The sequence below is a fragment of the Ostrinia nubilalis genome, chromosome 24, assembly GCF_963855985.1.
Source record: "Ostrinia nubilalis chromosome 24, ilOstNubi1.1, whole genome shotgun sequence".
Lineage (NCBI taxonomy): Eukaryota > Metazoa > Arthropoda > Insecta > Lepidoptera > Crambidae > Ostrinia > Ostrinia nubilalis.
Genome location: NC_087111.1, coordinates 2,155,925 through 2,177,834, shown reverse-complemented (window position 1 = coordinate 2,177,834; position 21,910 = coordinate 2,155,925). Strand labels below are relative to the sequence as shown.

The 21,910-nt window shown below is 35.8% G+C and overlaps 2 protein-coding genes across 2 annotated transcripts in view; both read right to left on the bottom strand.

Moving 5' to 3' along the window:
- LOC135083903 (uncharacterized) overlaps positions 1–16,812 on the bottom strand; it is a 30,198-nt gene extending 13,386 nt beyond the window's left edge. Inside the window, exon 1 of the mRNA XM_063978657.1 lies at positions 16,558–16,812. The gene's annotated coding sequence lies outside the window, so the exon portion shown is untranslated. The remainder of the gene's footprint in view (positions 1–16,557) is intronic.
- Positions 16,813–19,261: 2,449 nt separating this feature from the next.
- Positions 19,262–21,140, bottom strand: LOC135083948 (pyridoxal phosphate homeostasis protein). Its single transcript, XM_063978711.1, has 4 exons — positions 20,956–21,140; positions 20,205–20,562; positions 19,627–19,868; positions 19,262–19,439 (listed from the first exon to the last, which is right to left on the bottom strand). Exons 1-4 carry the CDS (start codon positions 21,046–21,048, stop codon positions 19,362–19,364), a joined length of 771 nt encoding a protein of 256 aa, XP_063834781.1. The 5' UTR covers positions 21,049–21,140; the 3' UTR covers positions 19,262–19,361.
- Positions 21,141–21,910: the final 770 nt, after the last annotated feature.

The window sequence follows — 21,910 nt, the reverse complement described above, 5'->3', positions numbered from 1 at the left end:
AAAATAAAATTTTGAAAAAAAACGGTTAAGACACATTACTTAGTTTAAGAGTAATAGTCATTTGACTCATGTATTATACAATTTCTTAACCAGTAAAAATTCCTTAGAAGAAAATATGAAAAGTGACTTTAGATGAAGTAATTGCTTGCTTCTGAAATATATTGTGGTAACGACAAACAACTACGGAACCCTACACTGCGCGTGGTACGACACGCACTTGGCCAATTTTTTACGCAATTGCGATGCCGATGACGTTTTTTTTTATTTCGAATTTTCTTAATTTCGAGATTTATTCTGCATCTTTAGTGTTCACAAATGCAGATGGAGGCATTTTTAGTTTAATTTGATTAAACGGTTTAGAATAAATTGTCATTATCATCATAAAAAAAAAACATTTTTTTTACTTCAATAACCCAGTTTTCTGGCAATTTTACTCTATTTCTTGCGGGAAAAATTACGTGATATTTTCCGAGACCCCCCCTCTTCCTCACGTGAGATTTAGTGAGGTTTTCGTTGACCCCCTCCCCCCCCTAAAGGTCTCACGTAATTTATGGACGCCCCCTTAGCATTTTACCCGTATTGTACTATTCGTAAGGACGATCAAGCGTTACATAGAAATGCTCTAGTCTACACTCACCTTTATGCATAGAGCAGTGTTCTCATAGTTTCCTTATATCGTTTACTCACGGAAGAGATATTCGATTCGTTCCTTCCTCATTTATGTTCTATGCAGCGCTTAAGGAAAGTATTTTTAATCTGCTATGATCAGCTTTTACTTGATTGACATGGGGCTTGACATGAAAATGATAGTTAAGAAATTAATGGAAAGTATGAGAAAATTGCATATTTATGTGTGCGCTGGAACTGTTCTAAATACTCATTTTATTACAGGTACAGGGGATTATAAATGAGTGTACCCAAGACAAGCAGTAGGCTACACCGGTTTGTTCATAAACATGGGGATGGGAATGCTAATAACTAGTGTCCGACCGAATATGGATTTCCAGCCGAAAACGGAAACGAAAACGAAGCTTCGGCTGCAGTCTCATTTTCGGCCGAAAACGAAAACGAAAACGAAAATGACCTTCAACTCTCAAATTTCAATCTGAAATTATGTAAAAACTTTGAAAACCGTTAATGTTTGGACCAAAAACATAATGACGTTTGACAGTTGATTTTGATAAGGATTGATTAAAGAAAACCGGCATTGAAACACAAAAAAATTAATCATGAATTCTTAGTAGAATATTATTTCCGGTGTATATTGAAATATTGGGAAGTGAAGAAGAAATAAAGGCTGTCCAGTGGGAATTTTTCAACTTCAAAAATGAATACAAATAAATTAATGTTTTTTTGTTATTTATTACTAATGCAAACTGGAGTTTAAAAATGCGGATTTAATTTTTTGTAGGCAATGTCTTTTAAATGATGCCCATTTTACTATCTTAGGCACTCTCACAGCCGGACCCTTACATTCGCAACTATGCGAATGTAAGGGTTATAATAATTTTCCTGCAACTTCACGACGGATATTTTCTTACAGAACCTGAATTATTTAAGGATTGTTTGCTGTAAACTTTTGACTTGAGATATCCCCACAAGAAAAAGTCGCATGGTGTGAGATCTGGTGGCCGAGGCGGCTAGGGTATGTCCCTGTACTTGCTGATCATTTATTTGAAAAAAGAAATAGTCCTCAGTCTCCATCGAGGTACTCTCCGTGTGTGGTGAGACATCTTCTTGCTGAAATAGAGTTACGTAGTTGACCGGGATGCAGTTGCAGTTGTAGTGTCAGACAATACCTACATTCATCGATCATTCGACAATACATTTCAAATACTTATTGCTCAACTGCGAACGCTCTGTAGGCTCCCGACCAGTGACTCATGGCGTATTTCAAATCCGCATTAGACTCTATTTTGAATCAATTGAACTTAATGTAAACTCCTTGGTTTTATTTGTATTCAATTTTGAACTTGGAAAATTCTCACTGGACACCTTCAAAAGAGTGTGACAATATCGCGTCCGTTCAAGTCTGATTGGAACCATGAGTGCACCAGATTCACACCCGAAGATATCGGAACGATAAACATCACCATCTTATTCACGTATTTCTGATATTCGGTTTGGCCGAAGCTTCGGCTGGTTTTTGGCCGAAAACGAAAATATGGCCGAATGTCCATTTTTTGGCCGAAAATGGCCGAAAACGAAAACGAATATTCGGTCGGTCACTACTAATAACTATCTGTTATGAATGTTTGGTAACTGTACATAAATGTATTTATCCACTACAGCAATCAAAACAAATATCACACTTCAATCTTTAGTTGATTAGCCTTTCATTTTATTACACGAACGACTATAAAATCCAAACCAACTCAATAAAATAATAATAAAGATGTCTGACGCCATGGCTAACGCTCACGCTCAAGCTAAAAGCACAGAGGAGTTTATCTTTAGCAGGTTCTAAAGTAATTAGGTATGAAATTTAGTAAACAAATAATTTCGTTTACCAAATCTGCTCGTTTGGTAAAACCTCCTATCACATTAAAAAAAAAAGTAAGTAAGTAAAAGTAAAAAAGTATTTATTACTTAAAAGATGTCACATTGTACAATTTATTCTGGCGATCTCTGCAATAAGCAGGAAACCTTGTATCGCAGCGGCCAATACGAACGGATACGAATAAAACCTTAATAAAAATAATGACATCGGTCTCGATAGGAACAGCAGAAGCTAGGATTAGTTACTTAACCCAAACTAGCCTAATCTCAAAATACATTTTCTGTAGAATACTTCCACCAACTACAAAGACAACGGCCTTCAACACGTCTTGGTAAACAATTTAACTGACAATTGTAACGTTAACGTTACAGCACTAATCAATTATCGCCGGTTAATTATTGACGGCTAGTTAGCTGTACATGATAGTGTTGGGACACCACCGGTATGTCCTGATTTAGTCACACATACCGATAGAACAATATCGTTTTATAAAGACTTACATTTAAATCTTTTTAGAATTCTCTGCAAACCTCTGTGTTCCCGATCTCGAATTCATATAACCCTGGAGTCTCTTAAGGAGGCACAAGTGAACAGGCATATTCGGAGTCCACTCGCTTTCTTAAATGGTGTTTTATATAGAAAAAAGTGATGTCTACTGTTTACCTGATTATCTTTGTGTTTTAGTACTATATTTATTTTATAATTTATTTTATTTTCTGTTACCACAACGAGGAAGCTCTTGGCCTTCATCTTACCTGATGGTAAGTAATGATCAGGCCGAAGGTGGAAGCGAGCTTCACCCGGATTCTTCAACCACAGAGGAACTGGTAATCTTAAATCTAGCTGCCGGAACACAACAATGCTGTTAACAATGTTGTTATGGCGACATCGCGACAGACTTAGGTAAGATGGTGGTAACTAGCCAGGGACCAGGTATTGTAATAATTGAACCAATTTACTTATTTCAATTGATAACATCATGCGACCGGTATTCCGGTAAATGAACAACATTATCGGATCCGCGGGCAATAGACCTCGACATGAGACATCGCACATGCGGGTCATGAAGGAATACTGCCGTGAATCTTTAATTGCTCGAGAATTAGTTTACTGTAATAGACTAGTTAGCTATTATTTTGTCAATAACGTTTTAATCCTTTATTTGCTTTGGCTATTTGTTGAAGACATCGTATACAGGTGTCACAAGCTAGGATATTTAATGTACAGTTTGTGCAGGTGTTTTGCTACGTCTAGAAGAATTGATAAGAGTTAGTTGTCATTTCGGTATATTTCTCAATACACAGACGCCTCTTTTTTCCCGCAAAAGAACATAGGTTAGGCGTAGCTTTTCGGGTGTCGTATACGTATGTACCTAATTAATAGTTTACTGTTCTATTTAGTTATTAAACCATTTTTTCAACCAATAAAGGTAAGGATTAGCAAGCTGAAGTGGCAATGGGCAGGGCACATAGTACGCAGAACTGACGGCCGATGGGGCAGCAAGGTTCTGGAATGGAGGCCGTGTACCGGGAAACGCAGCGTGGGCGTCCACCCACAAGGTGGACCGACGAGTCCGACGACATCGTAAAGGTAGCACTCTGCAGGCTGGCCGCAGGCCGCTACCAATCGATCAACATGGAAAGCATTGGAGGAGGCCTATGTTCAGCAGTGGACGTCCTATGGCTGAAATGATGATGATGAAAGGTAAAAAATATTATGACCTTTGCCTACCACTACCACGGTGTTAATCGTCTAGAGGGCGAAAGGTTACGTTGATTGAATAGAAACGTTATCGATGTTCTACGAAGACCTAAACTTATCACTATACCTAGACTTTTGTAATAAAGCTGTCAAGTCATGATATTTATTATGTAACGTTTGACGAAACCAGCGTTTCGGTACGTTATCAATATTCGGACTTTGTATGGTAATGTATTTAAATCGTCAATTTGTGTGAATGGTTTAACGAATTGTTAGCGTTGTCTCATGCAAATGAATTTAGATTTTTGGCAGAGTTAAGTCAAACTGCCTTTTTGCAAATCAGTTGAAAATTGAAAAATACTTTAGTGCTTCAAACAAAAAAAACGTCACACAGTACATTTAAAAACAATTAAGAACAATGGTGCGTACTGCGTATTTCAAACGCCAAATATCAATTAAATTGAATTAAAATAATAATTTAGGCACCTCCCGCGACTTTCACCTGGGTGCGGGCGGCGCGGGACCGGTCTTTGTGAAAATTCTTGGGGGAAGCCTTTGTCCAGCAGTGGACGTCATTCGGCTGAAACGGACGATCGAAAATAATCAGTTCCCATATACATAAATAACTTCTTGGCTTCGAGTATTTCGCCCTGAAATCATCATCAGGACATTAAATCTGCACTGCAGGAGCACGACCCATGGAATAATCATTTGTCATTATTCAGTGGCTATCAGTACACGTCTATTTGAAAAAACATGCAATGCCCGCATTCAAATCATTACAGCCATGCGAAATTTAATCGTGGGAATGTAATAAATAAGATTGAATTTAATCTGATGCGCATATCATCTTCCAAGGTTCACGTTTCTGTAACGATAGTAGAGTATAATGAAATATTATACACTATGAAAGAAACTAGTCTGCTTTATATTGATTTACTTTTAACTTGATGAAAAGAGAGCGCTGAAGCTGAGCGAAAATCTGATTATTATTGGTTATTCAAACACATCTCTCCTCTTAGCTTTAGTGGAAATCGGGCATGATGGGCCTGACATTACGTTTAATGTGCGTCAAAAACACTGGGTTATCTCTAGTTAAATTTTCACATCATCGTTTCATTATCTCCCACCAGGGATTCAAGCCTCTACTGCAGGAGCATGACCCTTTCTAATTTACCAGGAGGCTTTAGGTTTCGGTCTTTCCACGCTGGCTACGGGTTGGATGCGAGATATGCGCATATTTGCTCCTAAAGTATCTTTATAAAGGGTGACCCTTTACACACATTAATCACGGGAAGAGTGAGAGTGGTCCTGTTCTCCTCTGCTAGAACCACACGGCAATCACAGAATTGTACCCCGAGACATCTATACTAATATTATAAATGCGAAAGTTTGGATGTCTGGATGTTTGTTACTCTTTCACGCAAAAAGTACTGAACGGATTTTGTTGAAACTTTACAGTATTATTGTTTGTAAGCCAGATTAACATTATGCTATAATTTATGCCGATCTGTGACACTAAATTTCACGCGGGTGAAGCCGCGGGCAAAAGCTAGTTATTACATACATCCCAAATCTTACTCAGCCCCAATAAAGGATTATTCTTGCAATAAAAGCCCATATTGAGCTGTTAAACATAAAGTAAACACAACAAATAATGTTCCAACCGACTGGATCACAATATCGGATAACCGCAGATCTCCGGAATCACGAGTGTTGAGACAACGAAAAGAAATCGCCAATCACGTCGTCACTTTCGAACGACGATAGACGAATTCACAATCGAGTTTTCGCTGGCAATTTTCCTATCTAAGGAAGTAGCGAACGGTGCTTATGTCATAAGTGTATCGTGCTCGTAATAACAATCATTGCAATAAGGAATTTTATTTTAAAGAACATTAAAGAGAGCTTGGAACTGATATTATGCATTGTAGGTTGAACCTAGTAATAGTTACGCCACAAAACAGAAATTACCGTACAGCAAAATGTAAGCTAGTGTTGAACCCTATTCAATGACTGACTGACACTACTGACAGGCGTATCATAATTAAATACAACAAGATAATTCGTGTTTTTAATTCGAAAAGCAATGTTTATGTAATTAAGTCTCAGTAACTTACTATATCTGGGAGCTTCCACAAATAGTTCATATATAAAGTTCTAGGTCACCCTTATCAAGACTCACTGGGGTAGGTATAGCTCAATGTCTAAATAACTAACCAGTTTTTCTAACGTCTAGACAGCACTTTAATTAATTTTGTTATAGAGATAAATAAGACTGACTGAGAATGACATCAAATCAAAGCTATTGGAACAAGATGAAGTTAAAGTTTGTATGAGATTTTTTCCACATTCTAGGGATACGCATAAACTATTTTTTCATAAAATCTCCACATTCCCACAACAGTTAATAAACAGCATACCTACAATTGCCCCTAAATCGTATTAAAACTCTGTGTAATCCACTAATCACTATGAACAGTTACGTAAACGGTGAAACAATGACTAATCCATTTGACCTGCCCTCTTCAGGTTAACGTTCGTGTTTACTATACTTTCAAATACCACCATAGTCCGTTACTTATTGTTAAATGGTTCGCCAATCGGTTTATTGATGATGTTTGTATGATCCGTGTCAGAAAGTATGATTGATATTATAACTGTTGCATCTTTCAACAGTTTCAACTCATGCGCAACTTTCGTGTTGTTTGTGTTGAAGCCCACATTTAAGTGATTGAGTAAAAAAATGATCTTTGAGTATTTTCTTCTAAAAGTCAAAGAATGACCAAAGTTCAAATTCACCCATTCCCTCGTCGCCAACAGTCCCTACCAAAATTTTATTCCGATTTGTTCCCTAAAGAGGAACACTTTCCCCCGGGACAAACTAGACCTTCACTGATTGGGATCTTATTGGCGGTCAAGCTGTAGATCCTGGCTACACAGGAGTTGCAGCAGTGAGAACGAGAGGTGGGAATAGTCCCATTTATTGAAGGAAAACAAAGTAGGGTACTAAATTGGAAAAGTTGAAAACTTTACGAAACATACAGATATTTAGAGGCAGCTACTAGTGATGACTGAGTTTGTTGCGGCGCTTCTTCTCAGCACTTGCCAAATGTTGGTCTCGAAGCGCTGGTAGGGTAAAAAGATTATGAGACATGTAGAGGCTCCTTAAGAGCAAAATGACGATTTGTAAGAACTATTTATTAGTCCAAACAAATAAAGAAATTTTGACTTTGACTTTGAGTGGATTTAAGCATTCTACAGCGCTAAACAGAAGCATTGAACAAAATTGTCGTAGATCGTGGTACAATTACCCCAGAGTACCAGAACAATAGCTGACAGACCTAATGACATCGCGATCGGCTTAACGTTTACATAACCTCAGGTGGCGATTAGTGACCACCCCGACGACTTTTACTTTACATTGTACGATGTTACAATAACTGGTGTTTCGAAATTGATCAGACTTGTATGGGGAGTTTTTGTTTGATTAATCTACTTAGGTATTTGGCTTGAAATACTGTTGGATTATTGCGAGGCAGTTGACTAATTACCTCATAACTCTTCATAATTTTTAGTGATATTCGATTTAATACTAAGCCTTACTTTACTGTCAACAGCACATCAGATTATAAATGTTTGTTGCAAAATTGCACCTAAAACAACTAGGAGTACACATCGATTAGTTTGAAGATCCGTTATCTGTAGATAATCCATTTTCGCGAGAAAATTGGGCAATCGCAACGTTTTCCTAAACTGAGAAGAGTCAGTGTCAGTGCTGAAACTGCTGAAATGGCCTTGTACTCTCTCAAAGTTAGATACGAAAAAAAAATTGGTGAAAGTATTTAGTTGTGTAAATGCTGGAGCCAAAGTCCAAACCAATGATCGCATTTCAGATGGTCATAAATAGGGGACGATCAACTAGTCTTCAGTCGCCCCATGTAAAAAGCCATCAGACACCAACGGAACGGGAAAAAAGTTACGCTAATGTTTGTTGACTCGGCAAGTGTGACGGATTGTCGCACAATGGGTTAGCCAACCCGGTGCCTGACTTATAATTTCCGTGGTTACGACGGGGGATATGGAGTTGGCTGACGTAACGGTCAATCAGCAAGTTGACCAGTTTATTGACCATTGGTGAGGGAGAGAGGCAATCGAGGGTAGCTTATGAGTCCCCTGATGGACAATGAAGTCATTTTAGCATTGGCATATTTAGGGTTCTTTTTCAGGTATCTGGCCCCTGTGATAAATATGCAATGTCATAGGGGGGCTGATTAGCATCATAGCTCATGAGTTAGTACATCAACTATCATCTTCAAATCAGCAGCCCAACACATTCTGGGGGGGCACCGCTATACATATAGGCGTATGCATTTTAGTATCGGGATGGAAAATTGGATTTACAATATGCGACAAAATACAGTGCAAGCCACTGCCTAAAAGTGACAGCGAGGTGAGAAATGACCATGAAAGATTATGACAGTTTAAAAGTACTTGCAAAATCGCTCTTATATCAACATCATAAAAGTGTTTACTTTATGTGCCTTCGTCTACCGAAGCCGTCTAGAAATACATACAAAACCGCATTGTAAAGATGAAACCCAACACTCATTGTTTGCCCTCACAATTAACACTGGAAAGTCGGGTTCTTAAGCAAGCAGGCGCAGTTTTTGCGGGAAAATACATGGTAATGTTACTGCGTTAATCACTCTAATTGTTCGTTATAGATAGGTACACTTTCTTATTTCATACTAGACTAGCTTTTGCTCGCTGCTTCGCCCGCAAAGTTTCGGTCTGTCACGGAAAGACTGTGTCGCGCGTGGTCTCCTTTCAAAAACTGGACGCAGGTTGGCCGTAGTAAGGACAATCTGGTCAGATGGGATTTAAACATGGAGTGCAGGTGCGGTTTTGTTCCCCAGTCGATGAAGCACCTGATGTCGTGCCCTGAGTGCCCGAGCAACTGCACTCAAGAGGATTTAATGAGTGCTGTTGACAACGCCACTCTTGTGGCGGAGTTTTGAGCTGACACTGTGTAGGTTTGTTGTAGACACGGAAAGAAGAAAAAGAAAAACCCTGATAAAAAGTATGATATGTTTTTCAATGGGTTACAACTATCTCTATTCTAAACTTCGTCTAAAGCGGTTCAGTGGTTTAGCGTAAAAAGGTAATGAACAGACAGAGCGTTACTTTACTAGAGTTATACTCGCGGTTTCCTACGCGTGGATAACTCTATCCCAGGTTTTAGAAGAATAATGCGTTTAAAAACTGCGTGTCAAATAACATTCTATAATATTTACAGTTCATAGGACAAGACTTTTTCAAACTATGTAGGTTGTAGGTACAGAATATAGTCTATTACGAGTACTTCCTTAATCTTTGTCTTCATGAAGTGAATGTCAAAAACTTTCCTGAGACAACATTGAGGCAATAATAATAAAAACATAATTACTTTAGCCAAGCATTTAAGAGTTATTTAGGAGTTTATAAACTCCTATAAACGTTAGACGCACCACTGCCAAAACATTTTGGAGACCATTAACAATCCGTAACAACATCTTCGCGTGACAAGACAACCACAGAGTTTTCACTTAGCTTTAATCCCATAGTAAAATCAAGCACAATAGTATTTTCAACGTAATAATTTCTTTAAGCGTAGCATTTAATATGGATAATACTTTCCACTTTCTAAATATTAACATGGCGGATGTTTTAGGGTCGGTCTAGATCTGATAAAGGAAAGGCTCCAGTTTGCGAGAAAAACTATCGGTTAGAGGCAGTTTTAATTCAATTTCATTTTCTTTTATTGGTACTAACTTATGACGTTATTACTTGGGGTCTTAATGAAAGTCTTCCGATACATAGGTAAGTACATTCGACGGCACGTCAAGGTAACCACTGCGGGTTCTTGTGCAGTTGTAATAGGAGCGAGTTTGCAACAAAAATGGGTAACCTGATGTGCTGTCGTGTGTACATACTAATTTCTCGTGTAAAATTACATTTTTTTTTATGTGACTGGAGGCAAACGGGCATACGGATCACCTGATGGTAAGTGATTACCGTCGCCCATAGACACCCGCAGTCCCAGGGGCGTTACAAGTGCGTTGCCGGCCTTTAAAGTTTGCAGGTCGTATTGGTCCGGAAACACCGCAGACGACAGTCCATTCCACAGTTTGGTTGTACGGGGCAGGAAGTTTCTAGAGAAACGTACTGTTGTGGACCGCCAACCATCTAAGTGATTAAACCGCAATTTGGTTAACTGGAACTGGTTTGAAATTCATTGTAACTTACTCTATTGTGCGTCTGATGGTTTCAAGTTATTTTTATTGGTACGTAACTAATTAGTTTGTTTTCGCTAATTATTTATTCTATCGTAGTCGTAGGTCAGTAACGTAATATGGCCAACATACGAGGAGTCCCGTACTTTTTTGCAACCCTTTAGAATGTTGTATTTTAAGAGGGGGAATTATAAAACGAGCGACTAAAAAAAAACTTTGCGACTGATGATGGCATACTGTTTTAATACCTTGAGCGGTATGAATTTGAGTAAGCGAAAAATTTACCAAACTATCGACGAATATTGATCAATAATAAAATCCAGAACGAGCTTACAAAATGTTGGTTTTGATTATTACATTTCAGACATAAAAATACTATCCGGGCGACTAAATTACTAAGTGAGCGACTAGAAATACAGAGAGGGCAACTTTAATATGAAGATACATTAGATTTTTCTAATTGAGGTTTTACTGAACGAACTACAAAAAAGTTAATTCTAAGCAAAGTTTTGTGAGCTGCTTTATTAATGATTATTGGTTACTGATATTATATTTGAGGTCTCATGTTTCTTAATTTGATACGCTTTATTAATGAAAACTACAGATTGTTGCAGCGCGCGAATTCGAATGGGGGCGGGGCGACTGTCCCGAATTTTTAACAAAATATGTATGCAAACACGTTTTGGGTCTAGCAATTCGGCTGAAACTAACAACACCGCCACTGGAAGCAAAACTGATACCTATTGGACAAAAAAGAAAACGAGGCCGGCCCGCTAAGTCCAAGCCAGCACTTATCATACAGTGACGATGAGTAGGTAGAGCTCCTCAATCCTCATAGGTACCAATCAATGAACCTTATTAATAAGATTACTTTTTTTGGGTTGACAGAAGCGACTTATTTTATTTTGTTTTTTTTTTTTGTTGATTCGATTTAAGAAAATACAAATTTATTTCATTTTTCGTAATACATTGTTTCATTTGATTACCTACCCTTAAATTTTAATGATTAATTTTTTTCGCTACTATATAGAATAGTGTTCCGTCAAATATTTATTTCATAAGATCATTTTTTATTTAAATGTGGGCTCATAATACGCTGCTCATAATAGAATTTTTAAAGTAGTTTTTGCATTCGAAACACTTCATTAAAGTTAAAAATACCGCTCAGTATAAAAAAAAGCATTTGCCAAATATTGAAAAAATGCAGGACCTAACGTTGACACTCAATCAAATATTAGGTCGCTCAAATATTATGAAGCTTCTCATTTTGTATTTTAAGGAACTCAATTTTTTTTTTGTAAGTTGCTGTTCTTTTGATTTTTCGTCACTCGCACTCAGTCGCTCACTTAGTAATTCTTTAGCCCACATTAATTATTTTTGACACTTACAACATAAATTTACAGTCACTCGTTTAAATACTACCCTTTTAAGAGTCGCATCTCAAATCATCCATCCAGTGTCTAAGTAGCTCAGTTGGAAGAGCAGTCGCCCGGCAAGCGGAAGGTCGTGGCTTCAATTCCCGCCTTAGGCAAATCGATTTTTTCTAGTTATTTATAATTTTCAAATATTGTATATTATATCTTCTTAAAAAGAAGATTTCATTAGGCAATATTCAAATTAATCAATCTGAACTCTATACGCAATTTCATATTAAAATGCGCTTCTTACAATGCAAACTGTTCATAACCATTGCGGTTCCATCAAATATCACTTACAATTGTTTATCGAGTAATTCTTTGATCGATATCTTATTTTGTGCCACTGCTACTTTCTCTAGATTCTTTTGGTTTTGGTACAGTCCCCGTCAAAGATTCTTGGATGGCTCAAACTTGTAGCGCAAGTGTGATTTGATTCCCCAGTTGACGAGGCACATGATGTCGTGCCCTGCGTGCCTACACAACTGCACGCAGGAAGATTTAATGAAGGCTACTGACAATGCCACTCTTGTGGCGGAGTTTTCATCTGACACTGTGTAGGTTTGTTGTCGACACGACATGACGAAGAAGCGTCAAAGACACATAAATAGCTAAAAAATTCGCAACACGTCTTTGTTACAATCAGAATAAGTTGTGGTCAACTTTTTGGCCACTTTGGGTGTCACCAACTAATGACTATGACTGTACCGGTATTATATGTGGATGATATAATGATAATGATGACTATTCACATTGTCGTGAGCGTAGTCTTTTATTTTTCATGCATTGTTATGTTGAGCTTGTGTCATAAGTAATGTGCAGTGCGAATTTCAATTTAACATAGGTACGGGTCGGGTATTGTGCGCACCGCGTTTGGTTCTGTTTTGATGAAAATTGTAATGATGCTATAACTTATTTGATACGACGATAAATTTTCGGAAATGCACCTATCCTATGCAAAGAGAGATGCCATAATGGGCAAGTGTTAGATAGACCCGAAAATGCGAACAACGGTGTATAAAAGGGAGGATAAGTGGAAAAACATAAACCAACAGTTTCTTTGTGGCTCGAATCAGTCTGATAACTCAAAATACTCCATCTTAATCATAACGAGATTGGGACATGAACGATGACGACAAAAAAGGCCGAAAATAAAGATGCGAAGGCCTGAAGTATTCTAACCAAACCAGGTTCAGTAAAAGATGGCCATTAGGGCAGAGGTGGACCGACAATCTGGTAAGGGCAGTGCAGAATCCGTAATTTTGGAAATGAATGAAAAGAATTATCAAAAAATAATACCTTAACTTAGCCAAATACAAACTACAAGCTTATTAACACAATCTGCCGCATAACCGTGTGAATTTTCATAACATCTCACCACAGTATATAAGGTCACTTAGCATGTTGTGAAAGAACTAAGAACCTGTGAATTACTGAAGAAATAGTTTTTTATGTTCTTTTAGTCCTATCTAAGAATATTGTAATAATTATGTAGTTACAAGAGGGTCATTCCATCGTTTCGGGTGTTACGTTCGTACACACATATTCAACAATTTCATGTATTTTGAAATAGTATTTTGATAATGTTAGTGCCTTAATCTGTCCGTTTTTAGTTGTTTTATCTAAATAATAAAGTTTGTACAGCTTAGAATGTAGGATAACGAAAATATGAGTCGAAAAGTGTGCGTTTCGGGCGTTACGAGATTTTGCCTCTATGTTCTGACTGTTGCTGCATTTACTCGAAATTTAGCGAATTTTCTTAAGGAATCATACCTAAAACTTACAGGACTTCTAAAGTATGAAATTTACAAACCATGTAACATACAATCACTGTTACATAAAACGTTTTACTATTTTTTTATAAATTTTTTCTTTGTTTCGGGTGTTACAATGGTTCTGTTTCGGGTGTTACGAGTACGAAAATCCAACGCGTTTTATCGATAAAATCGGTGTTTTATTAGTCTCTAGGTACTACAAAATAAGGAGTACAACAAATAAACACAAATAGAGCGAATTCTGGTTTGAAATTACGAAGCAGCTTTTTTTTTAAAATATACAAAGTTCGAGTTTAATTTTTCCTCAGCATACAGCTTTTTCTATTGTTTTTGGCTTAAAATAGCATTACTTTAATTTCTAATTACGATATTTGTTGGAAATGTCGAACATCGAGGCTTTTTAACAATACCTTAATTTTAGTGTGAAGTCGACATTTCAAAAAAGTCTTAAATAGAGAAATATGACTCCTTTTCCGATGCCAGCGCTAGTGGGAGGTCGAAGGAGCCTCACAGTAATACTTTTTGACTTCTCCAAGCAATATATACGCATTATCGACATATAAATAAAAATGTAATACCCGAAGCGTTTCGGGTGTTACAGTTTTTAATCAAGAAAAAAACATACTAAATTAGTATCATGCTCAGATATTAGTTAGTATTTGAAATCATTACTACCATGACCTTACTTTTACCAAATATTGTTACCCTAATCCATGTGTAAGGTACAATAATAAAACAAATACCTGTTTTTTTGTTTCGGGTGTTACATCGCCGAAGTATCAAGAAAACACACTTAAAACTTGATGATTATCAATTTTTTTGGGACTATGACGCTATCTACCAATACTATGATAAATACCCTCAAATCATATAGTGGCAAAACGGTTCACAGATTGATAGTTTTTTTTAAATCGTATTACCAATAATAAGAGAGAAAATGATCATTCAAACAGTTGACTTAAGTATAGACTTTGAAGACTTATAACTTAAAAATTACATGTTTCTTCCAGATTTTTTTTGTTGCACATTATAATTTGGAATGTTTACTTTCAAAATTCATCAGATTTAATGTGAAAAGAACATATTTAGTTTTTCGCCCTCGGTAACATTTGTCATGGAATGACCCAAGATCTATCTGTTTAAATACTAATGTAGATTAATTATAATATATATAATATACAGGGTGGAAACGATAAGTGATCTCATTCGATTATTTCTAAACTATACAAGATATCGAAAAACTGGTTACTAATCCTGAAAGTGCTTCACAAGCTCTATCCAACGGTACCAATATTAGGTTAAAAAATTAACTGGATCTATCCGAAAATTTAATGTTTTCAGCCTCCATACTAAATGTATGACAGCCAAACAATAATAGAAGTAAATTTTTTTTTTATTAAATAATAAACACTTAAAATGAACTCGTAAATTGCATTCTTATTAAAACTATTCTTGGAAAACATTGGTATTAGGCTTTACTTGCTATAATATTAACAAGACATGAGTGCCATGACTGTGGCTGTACTAAATGTATGGAAGCTGGAAACATTGAATTTTCGAATGGATCCAGTTTATTTTGTAATCTATTATTGGTACTGTTAGATAGAGCTCGTGAAGCACTTTCTGGATCAGTAACCAGTTTTTTAATATCTTGTATACTTTTTAATATTAAGTGGTTTTACTAAATGTATGGAAGCTGGAAACATTGAATTTTCGGATAGATCCAGTTTATTCTGTAACCTATTATTGGTACCATTTGAAAGAGCTTGTGAAGCACTTTCAGAATCAGTAATCAGCTTTTCGATATCTTGTATAGTTTAGAAATAATCGAGTGAGATCACTTAACGTTTCCACCCTGTATAATTGACATCTATGTCAACCTACTGGAGAGACTAAACAGTTCAGTAGGTAATGTGTAAATAGCAGTGTTATTTAAAGGATAGAAAAGTTATTAAAAGCTAAATTCATGCTACATTTTGGAAAGAATTAAAAGTAAAGTTTAACTCTGCATATAATTTTTAATCTAATAGTGTAGTGTGTGTGTAGTAGTGGTATCGATTTAAATCCAATTAAATGACTTTTTATTAGTTCTGCCTCTAAACAAGCGATATGCATTCCATCGTTTGTGGTTAAAAACATCATTAGCTCATGCAATTGCATAATAAAATCCTGGATATCCAATGAGATAACTAGTCCCAACTTATAGGCTCGTAGGTAATATTACTACATTATGCTAATGGACTACATTACCTACGCTACTAATTAATTAGCTGGTTACAAAAGAACTATTTATTTATATCTTCAATGCCAAACATTTTTAACATTAGGCGTACTATAGGTAATAAATCTTTATATTAGTTTTTATTGCCTCAGGTGAATCAAATGAGATGGATCACCTGCACTAGTCATTCTCACTACCTAAATATTACAAAAACTGCAACCAAGGATCAAAAATTATACTATTGACAAAATCAAATACAGTTAAGCATGCTGTAGTTACTAGACAGAACCAAACAATTATGTTACAAACATGGACTATAAGCCAGCTAATCATCAAAGTTTAAGATTTTATATAGTTTAAGTTGGTAAAAGTAGGTGGGTAGATAGGTAGTTCTAGCTAATAAAAGGAAAAGGTAATAAATCAGTGACATAATTTAGTTATATTAGAGTTTACATAATTTTGAAATCAGTCATGCAAGTAACTTCACTTTAATATTAGTATTGGACTTAACAGTCCAATTTGAGGGAAAGTATAATGCTGTAACACGAAGAAATTGAGAATAGTTGTAGGCAAGTACCTACTTACTGTGAAGAAAGTAGGTGAATTTAAGAAGTTTTTTGGCATATATCCTGGTGAATTAATAATAAAAAGTGGTTATCCTCTAACTTACCTGTTATCGAATGTTGGCCTTGTTTTTAAAACTTTCAACTTGGGATGTGCACTTCAGAAACTTGTTCACTTTTGTGACATGTAAAATAAACAATCAATGCTGTTTTAATTCGAATCCAGATAATAGAAATCACTGCATTGGAAAGTTATTTATAAAAATTCACGAAAAACTTGTTTTGATAAAGTTAACTTTGCACGTAAAACACAAAACAAAATAACTTTCTTTGAGTCCCGTCCACGCGTGCGCCAGCCATCACTTTCCTTCCGTTCAGAAATAAGAGTGAATGGAGCAGTGTTGCCAGTCGGGTCTTGTCAGAAATTACCAGAAATATAAAAAAATGTAACCTTTTTGAATAAAAAGTAACCTTCATACGGAGGGGGGGGGGGGGGTGCGGAGCGAAAATGCGAAGTGCAAAAATGAATACAATTGATCATCAATCTATCTATCTATCTTTACCTAAATTCGAAATTTTGACCATTTCATAAAGACCGAAAAGTGACCGGTCGTATAAAAACGTTTCCTGGATTTGCGTTTTATTATCGAAAAACATTCGCTAAAACTCATTTTAATAAATCAAATTCATGTTTAAATACAGTTTATGATATAATTTTTAAATTGTCACTATTAATATTTTTACTGAATAACCTGTAAAAGTTAATTCTACAATTTCTGAAAAATCACCTAAAAGTAACCTTTTCATTAGTGTAACCTAAAAGTAACCAATGCAGTTCAAAAGTAACCTAAAAGGTTACAAAAGTAACCTTCTGGCAACACTGGAATGGAGAATGATTTTTATTAGCGTTGTTCGTTGTTCGTTTGAATTGGTGAATGAGTGAGTGATGAAACGTCAAGCACTAATGTCACAGACACAGTGGGTCTAGACAAAGTGCCATTATAATCGCAAACCAGTCGAAAAGTGGTCGAAAAGCCCCTTTTTTGTATGGAATTTGACGGATTCGATTTTCGATTCGATCAAAAAGTGCGTTTTGTCTAGGGGGGCAGTGGGTCTAGACAAAGTGCAAATTATAATCGCAAACCAGTCGAAAAGTGGTCGAAAAGCCCCTTTTTTGTATGGAGTTTTGACGGATTCGATTTTCGATTCGATCAAAAAGTGCGTTTTGTCTAGGGGGGCAGATATGGATAGATGCAGCATGTGTCAAAAATTGTATGAAGCCGAGCGTGCCACTTTTTAAACGTCATTAGTGTCATTTGAGCGAATTTTAGTGATTGCCGCAACGTAAAAGTAATCGTATCATCGTACTGCATTTGCAAAGTCATCGAATGATATCGTGTGACTCGATTCGAAAATTAATTAATTCCGATAAAACTGATAATTTGTTAAATATAAAACCAAAAACATCTTTATTTACCTTTTTAAAATAAATTAATTCTTACAAATCGTCAAATCTCGTTATTTTTTTTACCCTACCAGCGTTTCAAGACATAAATTTGTCAAGTGCATGAATACATGGATCAGTGTGTGTCTTATTATTATGTATGAGTAAGTACGGTTCCTTGGGATTGGTATGAGTGCAACACATACAGGGACCATGGTTTTAACTCTTAAGAGTAGGTACATCGCAGGATATGTATTAAAAACAATGTTACTTTATACTTCTTCTACTGCTACTTTATTCTAATTAATTATTTGTTACTTGTGCTGTTAATTACATTTCTCAATCCGTAAATAATTTCTTCTTTCTTTCTTCAACTTGCTGTATCTACTCTAATCCATATCTGTGGTCACAGATATGGATTAGAGTAGATACAGCAAGTTGATCGTCAAAGCGTGCCATTCCGATATGTCCAAATGGACATACATGGTCGAGTGATGTTCATGTAATCCGATTACAACAATCGGTTACGATGGTTTTACGAGGACAGTAGTACGAACACGGTAGAATGAAGAAATTATTTACGGATTGAGAATTGTAATTAACAGCACAAGTAACAAATAATTAATTAGAATAAAGTAGCAGTAGAAGAAGTATAAAGTAGCATTGTTTTTAATACATATCCTGCGATGTACTCTTAAGAGTTAAAACCATGGTCCCTGTATGTGGCGCACTCATACCGATCCCAAGGAACCGTACTTACTCATACATAATAATAAGACACACACTGATCCATGTATTCATGCACTTGACAAATTTATGTCTTGAAACGCTGGTAGGGTAAAAAAAATAACGAGATTTGACGATTTGTAAGAATTAATTTATTTTAAAAAGGTAAATAAAGATGTTTTTGGTTTTATATTTAACAAATTATCAGTTTTATCGGAATTAATTAATTTTCGAATCGAGTCACACGATATCATTCGATGACTTTGCAAATGCAGTACGATGATACGATTACTTTTACGTTGCGGCAATCACTAAAATTCGCTCAAATGACACTAATGACGTTTAAAAAGTGGCACGCTCGGCTTCATACAATTTTTGACACATGCTGCATCTATCCTATCTGTGACTAATGTCATTTTTGACGGCACAGATTAGAAAAAAAAGACAAGGTCAATATCCATGCTGCCTTGGAGTCCACAGATTAGAGAGTATGTCTAAATTGGAGTCTACCATCTTCAAATGCAGGGTTGGTGGAATTTAAAATTATGAATGAGCTGCACAGCACAGAGTAGAGAGTATTGTGAGCTAAAAAGAATATAGTAGATTAGATGCCTTATGTTTACTGAAAGACCACACACCAGTTGTCTGCCAACAAATAATTTTATTTAACATATTAAAAATATAAACAGTAACAGAATGAGATAACTTATTGTCCTATTAGTTTGTTTTTAACATTTTCATTTAGTTAGCCTTTGCCTTCGGAGGTCGAGCGCCGAAGATGGTAGACCCAACTCTAACTGTAGTGGCTCCAAGTTCAATCTGTAAAGGAATAATATTAAGACGAGTGCTAGAGTTGCTTAAATGTGAATCATAATATGACATGCATTTTAGAAATAATTTATCACTATGATAATTAAAATCTCATGGCAATGCCTCATCTTGGTACTGATAATGTTTCAGATTAATTACTTAAACATAAAATTAAAAACTAATCTTAAAAACTTACAGCATGTTCAAAATCACATGACATCCCCATGGATAGTTCAACTTGATTAATATCCAAGTTGAGTTTCTGACACACCTCTTGCCTGCATTTGGCAAGGGTCAGGAAGTCTGGGTTGGGCCCTTTGGAGGTGTCATAGTCATACTGGCCAATGGTCATCAGTCCCACAAACTCTAGATTGGGACAGTTCTTTATGACATGCTCTACTAATGTTGGTGATTCTGATGGCTCTATTCCATTTTTAGCTGTAAAAATAAAGAATTTAGGTTTACAATATAATATTTTATCTTGCTTATTAATAATATCTGGTACTGGTGAAGCATAAAACATGTCTAAGTACAGTCAGATGTTTTACAATCTTCTAAGATTCTATTTATAAATTAAGGCACAAAAAAAAATAGTGTATTAGTTCCGAAATAATTAATTTCTACTCTTTTATGTCACACTGTATTACTCTACATATTTTTGTAAATAGCAACTATCACAACTACATAATGTACTGTAGTGTGTATGTAGCTTAATGTGGTGTTACAATAAGAACTATAATAAATATGGAAATGTAAAATAATTCTTCAATTTACCTTCTTCAGCACTTGTGTTAACTTGCACCATGACCTTCAGTTTCTCCTCTTCTTTCCTGTACTTTACCCATTGCTTATTTACATTATCTGCTAGCTTCGCTGAATCAATAGTCTGCACCATGAACAATCCCGGTGAACCGAGCAATTTGTTGATCTTGTTTGTTTGCAAATGCCCTATAAAGTGCCATTTGATTTCTTTACATTTCTCAAGAATTTGTGGATCGCTGGCCTTTTCTGCCAGTTCATTGACATAGTTTTCCCCGAAGTGTCTTTGGCCACCCTCGTAGGCCTGTATGATGAGAGCTGCTGGTTTTATCTTAGATACTGCCACAAGCCTTGGTGCTATTTGTGGTAGGTCCTGAAAAAAACAAATGAATATAGCCCTGAAAATTCATATTATGAAAAAAATAGTAAGAAAACAAATTTATTTTTAGTATAGAAGCTGATAATAACATAATGTGAAAGTTTATGTGATTACGGAATAAAAAGTCATAAAGGTTAATATTTCTAGAACAAATGGAATAACTTATCTCAGAGAAGGTACCTACTCAGTATGAGCCCACATTTCAACCACTTTATAAGTAGGTTGGTCATTATAACATAAACTCATGATTAAGATATGTACGGGTAGTATTAGTATAATATTCTTGGTATTCTTTAATTAAAATAAATACTTTATTCGATGCAAACAACTCATACATTTAACATTCATAAGAACTTAGATTATTAAACATAAGAACAATTTCCTCACCTTACTCCTACGGCTTACTGCTGCCTCAATTTGAGTTAATACAGTTTTCAAGCCGTACATTACGTCGATTTCGAGGTCGTCTTCAGCAGACATAATTGAAAATAGGAACAAAATCACAACTATTTTAGGTTGTTTACAACAAGTGATAACTCTCTAATCTGTGGGTGATAAAAATTATTGAATGAACGAAAAATGATAACCAGTGACAGTTCAAGAAATAAAGGTATCACTACACCAAATATAGGTAGCGCCCGCGAGCGACTACTTCTGGATGAAAAAAAATAAAAATAACGTTTTTGAAAGCCTAGGAGATCTGAAAATTAATTTAACTTTATACCTGACTGCGCCAAGAGGAGGGTAATTTTTTGAATACACGCCTCCATAATTAAGTTTATAGAATTTATTTTCCTTGCAGACTTAGGTAACTTACCTACTCGTCTTTTTAACATCAGAATATTTTACATTTTGTAGGCATGAAGTTATATCGGAAATGGTGCTAATTGACTTCATATTCAAGGAATTTAGACTACCAGTGAGAGTACTTACTATAAGATTGCAGTAGTAGCTTTCAGTGGAATTGCAGCATAAAGATTGACAGATGCTTTGGATGCTTTCGCACCGCCGAATGAATGAATGATTGTTTATTTGTGTGTGATTTTTTATTATATAGCCCGACGACCAGGAACATAAAAACCCTCGCCATGTTGCGGAAAACTAATGGTACTAATTTCTTTTAATGGCAACAGTAACTGAAAACTTCATTGACATGTCACCTTGCATGTCAGTCTATTGCTGTCAAAGTGTAAACAAACTTTATTTTAAATGTGTGCAATTGATTTTGTTAATTAAATTGCTAAAATCTTTTTATAGTCGTGAAAGAAAAGTGGTTCACAATGTGTTAAAGAATTTGTCGAAGATAAATACTAAGGGTTCGGACAATATTTTCATTGAATAA